The sequence below is a fragment of the Heloderma suspectum genome, chromosome 10 (assembly GCF_057233095.1).
Source record: "Heloderma suspectum isolate Gila_16-S chromosome 10, 16-S_ref, whole genome shotgun sequence".
In the NCBI taxonomy this organism is placed as follows: Eukaryota; Metazoa; Chordata; class Lepidosauria; order Squamata; family Helodermatidae; genus Heloderma; species Heloderma suspectum.
The window spans coordinates 46,765,517-46,775,628 of NC_139467.1; the positions used below are offsets into that span (position 1 = coordinate 46,765,517).

The 10,112-nt window shown below is 47.2% G+C and overlaps 1 protein-coding gene across 2 annotated transcripts; it reads right to left on the bottom strand.

Moving 5' to 3' along the window:
- Positions 1–705: 705 nt before the first annotated feature.
- Positions 706–10,057, bottom strand: SNIP1 (Smad nuclear interacting protein 1). Of its 2 annotated transcripts, none has more exons than XM_084816257.1 (4): positions 9,905–10,057; positions 9,413–9,515; positions 7,039–7,625; positions 706–976 (listed from the first exon to the last, which is right to left on the bottom strand). In XM_084816257.1, the coding sequence occupies exons 1-4, from the start codon at positions 9,985–9,987 to the stop codon at positions 841–843; spliced, it is 909 nt and encodes a 302-aa protein (XP_084672383.1). In that variant the 5' UTR covers positions 9,988–10,057; the 3' UTR covers positions 706–840. The 2 variants fall into 2 exon arrangements, with proteins under 2 accessions (XP_084672383.1, XP_084672382.1); XM_084816256.1 differs by lacking the exon at positions 706–976 and adding an exon at positions 1,387–2,879.
- Positions 10,058–10,112: the final 55 nt, after the last annotated feature.

The following is a 10,112-nucleotide window of genomic DNA, read 5'->3' on the forward strand; positions in this document are numbered from 1 at the left end:
GGGAGCCACCGGGTGCTATAGTGGATTAAAGCAGAACCGCGCTTCATGGAAAAGGGAGCAGTTCTTTCCCTATTCCCGTATTTCCCAAGTTGTGCAGTTTCAAAGTAGCGACCAGGGAAGCCAGCCATTGTGTAATTTCGCTGTAGCGAGGTAGTGCAAGACTATCACTGTATTTGGAGAACCCAGTCACTGACTGGGTTCATGTGATGAATGCAGCTCACTGTGGCTTGTATAAGCCACGGTGGTTGTGGCACATACAGCTGGCCACTTTGAATATTCATCCCCTGCCAGGGGGTTGCTATGGTATATCATCTGAACCTAGGTGGCAGGGATTGTTGGAGGGTTAAATAACCCATGGTCCGTTGTAGGGTTATTAGAGGGTTGCTTAACTTTCAAACAAACCCTGCTGCCCAGGTTTGACCAACACAGCAAACCATGGCAACCAACCACTGGGGGGATGAATATTCAAAATGGCCACTGGAACACACTGCAAGCCACTGTGGCTTAAATAAGTAAGCTACAGTAGGCTGCCGTGATTATGCAAACCAGCCCAGTATGTTAAGTGTATACAGGCAAGGCCAGCAAACACAATCCTGCTTCCCCCTCCCTCAACCTCTCAGACAAAGGTTTCAGGTAAATGTCCTTTCTTCAGTTGTTGTCTGTTCTGCTTTTTAAAATATAATTTTGCTGTCATGTATTGTTTTTAATCTATTTTATTGTAGTTTTACTGTATTTTAATATGTTGTTCACTGCTTTGGGGGCCCTTTGGGTCAAAAAGCAGTATACAAATAAAATAGTGTTTAAAAGCAGTCATATCAAACATAGTATAGAGTCAGTAATCTACACAAAGGTTGTGAATACTGCATTCACAATGAAAGAAAGAGCGTAAGAATTAGCTTGTGGCGTCAGAGTAAAGTCCATCTGGTCCAGCCTTATATTTCTGAGAGGGGTCAGCTGTTCTCTTCTATTCACCTTACTGCATGGAAAAGAAATGCTTTGGATTATTGGGTGTTGGCTACAAGCAATAGGCAGAAGACAGCTCAATATTACGAGATCATAAGGCTTGATGAAAGACCATCTGATGAAGTGGACAGTGTCACTGAAAGCTTATGCTGGAAAAAAATTGCTAGTCTTTAAAGTGCCACAAGACTGTTTTTTTTTCTGCAACAGACTACTCCTGTTCTGCAACAACTACTCCTCTGCAAAAAGACTAGAATGCTTTCCATTTGATAGCTGCTGCTTGTATTCACGTAAATGAAAAACACCAAAAGTAGTCTTATAACCCTTACCTTTCCGATTAATTTGATTAGTCATATTTTGGAGAAGTAGGAGAGATTATCTACTTTAGATAAAACAACAACATAGCAACAGTCAGAGTGTTCAAGCTAAATTTACAAATCCTTTATTTATTTATTTTTAAAATAGGGACTCTTCGGAGCCCAGAGATACTACTGCCCAGGACGGTCTCCATTACCATGTGCCTGAAAACCTGCAATTTGGCCCAAAATGTACATGATAAACTTTATCCTAGTGTACACTTCATATTGTTCTACACACACACAATCCTATATACACAATATATTTATGCAAACAAAAAGTGCTCTCAGAAAGTGTGGGCCAGAAAGGAATATTATTGACTCAGATACAGCAAGTTGTGTTTCCTTTATTGCATGGTAGCTGTGCACAAAACATCACAAACTGAAAAAGCTTTCAGGGCACAAAAAGGTTACTACGGAACAAAGTCTTGTGCTCTTCCCAATAATTAATACACTGTCTCTCTCTTGTTACCAATTGGTATCCATAGGTTTAAACAAAGGAAACTATCCTTATTTTAATGTTTTATGGGAAATTATACCCACCACACTAAGCGAAAAATATATCCATGGGGCAGTACAGGCGCTAAAGAAACAAACTGAACCCCCCACTTCACTGGAAAGAAAGCCAGAAAGACACAGCAAACTCTTCCTTTTCACCCCAGACTGCACTGCCTGGGATCTGCAAAGCATATCCCTGAAAACCTATTTTGATTCAGAATTGTCTACATGAACCATAGAAATCCATACAAAGTTTTGCATTTTCTTTTATCTTAATACATTAAAAAGACAACTAGAGACATTACAGAACACCTACCAGGCTTTGTTTATCCCAAAACTCCACTTAAAAAAATAAGTAGGATCTATTTTTAAACCGTTTGCAAGGGGAAAAGAAGTAAAAAGCAAATTAAGGTGTTGGTTATTTGGAAAAGGCCCTGTTTTGTCCAGTATGGTTTGTTGCTTCAAGGTTTTATTTTAAAATTGAAGATATACTGAAGAACTCCAGCACCACAGCTGCTATGCCAGTTGGGCATCAAAAGCATCCTTAGTTCCTTGTACCATTTGATTAATAAGAAACACCTCAAAAACAACGTTTTGCTTTACCAGTCAATGCCACTAAACATCAACACAGTGAGTGTATGAAGAGTTCCCAAAACAAGCAATAATGTGTCCAGCAAAAGACAGCAGATTTTAAGGCAGTGAGAGGCATCAGTGCAGCAAGACTCCAACATCCACACTAAGGATTTGAGCTCAGCTGCAGAAAAAGGTTCAGTCCACTCCCTAACTTGCTGTCAGGTAGATTCTTCATCTTCCTCCTCCTCCTCCTCCTCCTCCTCTTCCTCCATCTTATGGTCCACCTCTGTGGTATCTGATGACTCGTGGAGGAGGACATACTCCCTGCTGCTGAACCCAAATTTCAACACATCCTTCTCTTTCAATTCGTAATAGCGCTGAGGCTCAATTCGCTGGTTATTCAGAAATGTGCCATTGCCTGAGCCAAGGTCAATGATGTAAGGTTTTACCTTCCGGCCCACTGTACCATCAGGGCGGGTGTACTCCACGAGCCTTGCAAGAAACAGATTCATTTTGATTAACAGCAAAACACCTGAAAGCACAGCTTCATCACACTACCTCTGAACATTACATTCCTTCCAGTTTCTAGCCTCCTATCAACTCTGCAGAGACCACATCTTTGGCCAAGTGGCACTTCCGTGCCCCTCCCACCTGGAGGACTCCTGCCCCTATCTGCAGTCTGTGAAGAGCCTGCCTGTGCCCAGATGGACCAGAACTGACTGCACTCCTGAGACTGCCTGAGACCCGTTTCTAACATTATGGCACACAGTCACCCCCCCGCCACTCTTTCTCCAAATCCCATCCCTATTTGTTGCCTTTCCTGCTTTGCATATTACAACTGGTTTGCATATAACCACCACCCATGGGTTATTAGGGCACAGCATGAGCGAGAACACTGCCTCCCACCCACTCACCGCTTCTGCTTGCTAAACAACCCTGTTCTTGGGTTGTTAGTCGTGATTTATGAACCCAGCATGCTGGATTGTCGAGGGTTAAACAACCCAGAATTTTAACCCATGGTTTGTTGCTTGGGTAAAACAGAGTTGTTTAGTCCTCAACAAACCAGACTGCCGAGTTTGACAAAGCAGAGGAGGCAAGTTGTTTAACCTATGAATTGGCACAACATGCAAACCAGGTCCTACTGTGGTCCCTTTGTCTGAGTATCATCTTGTCTCTCTCCAGCACTGCTCACAGTCCACCCTCCCCACAATTTTGCAGCCTCTTCCTTTCCTTGACTTCCAGTTGATCGATCAATTTGCTTTCTCGGAAGTGTCGTCCTCTTCTCTCTCTGCTGTGGCTTTTTCTGCTCATTAAACTCTGCAGTTTGCACCTTCAGTTCATCCCTGTCTGCAATTCTTGACATATTTGCTTCATTCTCTCAACAAACTATTTGTTTCTCTCATTCCCAGCCCACTCCCTCCGTTCAAAATCTGTTTGTGTGCAGCTCCGTGCTTCTACAGAACAAAGAGTCGGGTCTTCTGCCATCAACGTGGCTAAACAATACCATTTCACCTGTTAAAAGGGTGCAATCCTATGGGTTGTGCCCTGGGTACTCATGAGCCCCAGAACTCGGAGGCTTATGAGTATCTTATGCAGGGAGGGAAGCGCCTCATGCCACCCACATTGCATTTTAGCTAGACAGGCAATTTCGCCTACCTAGTGGAGGCTTTGGGGAGCGGGAGGGAAGGAGGCTGGGCAGTGATAGGACAAGGCGTAAGCCAGCTGCCCTGGTCTCCTCCCGCCCCCAGGCTCCTCCCCACCATCTCCACACTCCATTTAATGAATGCAGAGAGGCAGCTGGCGCAGTTCTCTCCATGCCAGAGTGTAGTTTCCTGGCTCTGAGCCCTCTCTTCAAGCACAGAGCCAGGAAACTGAAAAATCCTATGTCCCATAGGATCGCTCGCTCGCTCACTCACATTTCTATACCACCCAATAGCCAAAGTTCTCTGGGCAGTTCACAAAAATTAAGACCACAAAGTATGGCATAAAACAATATAAAATATAAAAGCTTACACCTACAGTATAAAAATACAAGCAGAATAAAACTTAGCCGCAATGCAGAGATTTAAAATACAGTAACAGATTTAAAACAGCAGAGCTAAAAGACAAGAAGGCTAAAATGCGGGGGAATAAAAAGGTCTTCACCTGGTGCTGGAAAGAACACAACAGGCACCAGGCAAACCTCTCTAGGGAGCTCATTCCAGTCTGGCTGCCACAGCAGAAAAGGCCCTCTTCCTGATAGCCACCTGCCTCACTTCCTCTACTCCATGTCCCTACTCCACAGCAACTCTAGGAATCCCAAGCACTTCTCTGCCTTTGATGTCTTGCTAAGGCCTCCCTCTTCCCCTCACCCTCTCGCCTCAAGATTTTGCCTCCTTCTTCAATGCTAATTCATATCTACCTCTCCCCTCTTCCAGCTCTCCCTCTGCTGGCAGCTCCTCCTCCTCCCCTTTCTTAGAACTGACACAGTTCAACAGAGCTGTCATGTCTGATGAGTTGAGGACATGCCCCCTTGATCCCATCTCCTGTCATTAACCATCCTTTCCACCATGTCATGAGCCTACCTTGCTCCTCTGTCTCCTTCCATTTGACATTCAAACATACCATTCTTTCCCCTATTCCCCCCCGCCTCCCGCCAAACCTGGAAAATTCCTGGAATGTGTGGCTTACTCCTTCTCTCCTGCAACTCCTATTCTTCCCCACCTCCAGTCTGGCTTCCACCCTCTGCACTCCACTGAAACTGCCTCTACCAAAACCACCAACCATCATCTCCCTGCCAAGTCCAATAGTTTGTACTCAATCCTCGTCCTCCTTGACTTCTCTGCCACCGTCAATACAGCTGATCACTTTCTCCTGTTTGACTCGCTTGATTCCGTAGGCCTCTGTGATTCTGTCTTCTGCTGGTTCTCTTCCTACCCGTCTAACTGTTCTATTGTTCTTTCAATGTTTTCATAGGGGACATCCTTCCTCTGCTTTCCCTCTCTCCTCTCAGGACTCAGTGCTTGGCCCTCTACTATTCTCCCTCTATATATCATCCCTGTGTAGCATCTTCACGTCCCATGGCTTTCAGTGCCACCCATTACACTAAATATATTACCTCTTTACTCAAGAACATTTGCCATTCCTCCAATCCCACATCTTGATGTGCCTCTTTGATATTCCTGATCTTCTCATCTTCTCTCCCAAGCCCTCCTCTCTTCATCTATGGATAAATATCCCCATCCACCCTGTTGACCAGGCATAAAAACTTGGTTTTCTCTGTCACTCTTCTTTCCCCTTCACCTCCACGCCACATCTGTCACTGAATCATATTGCTTTTCCCTTGGCAACATTACAAAAATATGGTCCTTCCTTTTGGTCCCCTCAGGGAAAGTCCTGGTCATCATCTTCTCTCTGGTCTTCCGTTGTCTCACCTTCAACCCCGTATGCCTATCCAGCTTTTTCTGCCAAACTTATTTACCTCTAATTGATCTGGCCATGTAATACCCCTTCCTGAAATATCCACACTGGCTTTCTGTCCACTCCCTGATCCTGAGCAAACTTCTTGTCCTCCCAAACCTCCAAAAGCTCTGCCCCCGCCCCTGTTACCTCTCTGCTCTTATATCCCAATACATCCCTTCCTGTAACATTTGTTCCTCCAACAGTTATCATCCTCAGCCATCCAAGGGTTTCCTGCTCCCTGAAACGACTCTGCCCTTTCCCTTGCTGCCCCTGGAGCCTGGAACTGGCTTCCAGAATGGCCTGCGTGTGACTACCTTCCTCCTCAAAACTCACCTTTTCCAGGAAGCCTTTGAAACATCTCCCGAGTCTCAATACCCTACTGCAACTAAGCTGAAGTACATGCAATTGAAATAAATGCAGGGTGTTTTTTTTTACCCTGTTTACCCCAGCCTCCATTCCTCCCCTTCCTTTGTTGTTTCCCTGTCAGGCCTAGTCTTTGTAAAGAGCCACATACATAGATGGCACTAAATTATTACTAATGATAAATCTAGATCACACATTAATGTACTACATGAACCAATAAATAACCCAAACAAGATTTCTTCCAACACACAAGCAACACTATTCCTTTGAGTAGTTATCAATAATGAACTTAACCCCCTTCCCCAATAGGGTCTGCCCTGTCCGACTTCTCAAGCTTTCAAACCTTCATTTGCACCATTATTACTCCTGTTGACATGCAGTCCCTACTCTAGCCAGCAAAAACTGACAAAACAGTTAACAGGCTAATTGTCTCAAGATTAAGAGAAATAAGATTGCTTTAGCAGGAGACGAGGGAGGAGAGCATTTAAGTCACAGGCAGCGAGTTTTAAAGTAAGAAGTATTTTCTTGATTCTAACACTGTATATGAGAAAAGAGATACTATGGTCAAAACTACAGGAGATAAATCTGTTTGACAGAAACTTGCTGGACAAGATGGGCAAGGAGGCAGCAATTGCAGGTGAGTGGTTGCATGCTCTTGGCCAACAAAACGATCCACTAGAAATCATTAACACTGTTACCTGTTCTGTGCCTAATACATTCCAGACAGTAAGATGGAAGTATTAACTGCTAATTCAAAACTAATGGCTAATTCAAAACTTGAAAGTTCACAGAGATGCCAAAGCATCTAAGTGCTCCCACCCCCCACCCCCCGCAGGCCAAGACTTACCGATACTGAAAGACAGCATGTTGTTTGGAGCACGAAGGATGGTCAATGGGAATGTCAGCAATGCGTCGGTGCCTGCCCAGCAGATAGGCGCTCTGCCTGTGAATGTACATAACTGGGAGAACCTCATCATTCTTAAAAGGATACAGACGCCATCGCTTTTTGGGGATGCGCGCTTCTGGGGGCTCTGTGTATTTGATCACGACACCACGGAAAGTGTTGGAATCCTCCAAAAGTGCACCAGACAGTTCAAAGCTTGGCTTTTCTTTATTAGCTGGCTCTTTGTCTGTGTTCTTGCTGTTGGCCCCCCTTGCTTCCTGATTCTCCTCTTCATCACCACTTGTTTCCATCTGCTGACGATGCTCACGCCGTCGTTCATTATAGAATTCCCTCTGTGCCTGCTGATCCTGGAGACGATGAGCGTCTCTTTCCCTTTCGTGACTCCCAGGCCGATCTCTGTGGGATTTCCTTCGGCCTGAATGGCCCCGGTGTCTGTCTTTGTCATCACTTCTGTCCCGCCTGTGCTCAAGCTCAGAGTGATCGCGATGCTGCCGTTCTTCCTGTCCCCTCCGGGAGTGATCTTCTCGCTCCTACAACAGTGGAACACAAGAAAAAAGTTAAAAGTCCTGTTAAGGAATATAAATGATGCATGTTTTCATATTTTCAAATATATTTTCTAGAACTGAAAGACTTAGAGAGCAATCCTACGGACCCTGGGCAAGTGTCGCAGGAACCACAGAATTGTTTAGATTCCCCCTTCCGAAGTCAGAGACAGTGCTGCAAGCTTGGAAGGGGGAGTGGGGAGCTCCAACCCCACCCCACCCTCTAGCAACCTGCATGGAAAGAACTGCACTGGCTGCCCTCCGAGGTAAGAAAAGCAACCTTGGAGGAGGAAAGGCAGTGTTCCGGTAGGCATGGAGGAGACCAGAGAGACCCTCTCCTTTCAAAGCACCCTCCCTGGATGGGCTAAAAAGTCTATTCAGCAAAAGCTGGAGGATGAGGAAGCGAAGATTGCCTCCACCACTCCTCCTGCCCTGGATGACCGGATGCCGCCAAGTTCGGGAGCTTCCGATCACCAAGGATGCAATTGATAGGATTGTGCTTTAAATCTGTTAGTCAGTACAGTAGTGCTCGGTCTGCTGAACACAGTAGCCATAATATTTTTTCCCTGTTTCCTTAAATAAATTTGAAACCCCCAACCCTTCAAGGATCAGACTCCAGAGGGGTAACCATGTTAGTCTTGTGGCACCTTAAAGGCTAACAATTTATTATGGCTTAAGCTTTCATGGAAATTTGTAAAGTCTTTAAAATGTCAAAATACTCTTTGTTGTTGCAGGGGTGGGCAACTTGTGGCCCTCCAGGCGTTCTGACCTACAACTGCCACCATCCCTCAACACTGGCTAGAGCTGATGTGAGTTGTAGGCCAAAACATCCGGAGGACCTCAAGTTGCCCACCCCTGAGAACATTGCTGGCTTCCCAAATTTTAGGAATAACAATAATGTTCTTGAGCAAGCTGAATTTTAATATTTTTTAACAAAATCTATCTTCATTGAGGATCCTTGGTGGAAAAAAAACCGCTCTTGAAACGTTACTGTGGCTGGGTACACAAATCATGCTAACTCATGGTGGGCGGCAAGCTCTGCTGGGTAGATGGCTATGCAAGCAACGTATCGTGCTCCCCTCAGACAGTCAGGCAAACAAACTACACAGTGTAGTTTACTTCACCCACCCTCACCCCTCCTCCTGTAGTGCTCCTGCCCAACTAGATAGGTGTCCCAGCCTTATTTGCAGCAGGAATAGAAAGTGCTTGAGAGGAGCAGAACAGCGGCAGTGTTTTTTGCTGCTCTTGCTGAGCAGCTCTGTAGGCAATCTCCTTAACCCACGCTGGCACAACAGATAACATGGTAACCCCCGGTCTGCAGTAAGGATAAAATAACCCTTACTGCAGACCATGGGTTTTCAGGGTGGCTTATTTGGGGAAAATAACCCACTGTGTGGCAGAAAAACATCTAAGAGACAACATGGTAACCTATCATGGGTTGTTCTGGAAAAGAAACCATCATGGCTTAGCGTGTTGTGTGAACCCAGCCTGTGCGACTGAATTGTTAACTAACCAGTTAGAAACTGGGCAATAAAACTAAGATACTTGAACTACAATCCTAAGCACACTTACCAGGGAATAAGGCTTCTAAAGAAACACCCTTTTAATCTGCTGGCAAATTTAACATTTGCTCAAGATGTAATTCCTGATTCAAACAGTGTTTCTCTTTTATCGTGGGTCCATACCTGTTGCCCCCCGCCAAGTCTATCACACGTTCTGTCACATCAAGAAAACCACCATGGAGCCCCCAGATATCAGGTGCAGTGTCCACTTGCCTGCTTCACTTTAGCTATGGGATGATGGGGACTTCGGCCTCTTTTTTCTCGGGGAGATTTCCTTCTTTTGTCCGAGGACCGGGTTTTCCTTTTGGACTGCGACCTTCAAGACATAAAACCCAAGTCAGGCACCTACGTCTCCCAACGTGCGCCTCCTTCCTCCCACCGCGGAAGCCCGCGCGCAGGTGCAGCTCAGGCACCGGCCTCGACGGCCAGCCGCGGCCGCACAACTGCGAGGGGCACAGGGGCGCTCGCCGGGGGCTGCCGGAGGGGGCGCAAGCAAGCAAGCGCCCCCGCGGCTCGCTCGTCACGGGCCTGGCTCTGCCGCCGGGCGACGGCACACGCCGCGGCACTCCTCGCGCGGCGGGCCGGGCCGGGCCGGGCGGAGTGCGAGGGCCCGGCCGCCCGCGCCGAGCTCCTCGGGCTGCGCCGCCCGGGAGGCCCAGGCGGCCGTGAGCGGCAGCGGCAGCGGCGGCCTCTCAGGGCGGTTACCTGCCGGCGCCCGAGTTGCCCGGCGGGGAGCGGCTTCCGCGCGGGCTCCGCTTCCTGCGCCGCCGACGCGCGGCCTCCTCCATGGCGGCGGCGCGGCCTCCCCTCGCCGCCCCCTTCCGCCGCCGAGTCGTCGCGAAGCGCGCGACCCGGCGCACTTGCGAGCGCGCTCCCCGCACTCTATGGTTCCGGGCGGAGCGGCCGCAGGAGC

Excerpts from the sequence above, each read along its gene's own strand:
- SNIP1 (XM_084816256.1), bottom strand. The coding sequence starts at position 9,987 with ATGGAGGAGGCCGCGCGTCGGCGGCGCAGGAAGCGGAGCCCGCGCGGA. Across the intron at positions 9,516-9,904 it reads GGCAACTCGGGCGCCGGCAG|GTCGCAGTCCAAAAGGAAAA; the intron begins GTAACCGCCCTG and ends TATGTCTTGAAG. Across the intron at positions 2,880-7,038 it reads CATGCTGTCTTTCAGTATCG|GCTCGTGGAGTACACCCGCC; the intron begins GTAAGTCTTGGC and ends GTTTCTTGCAAG.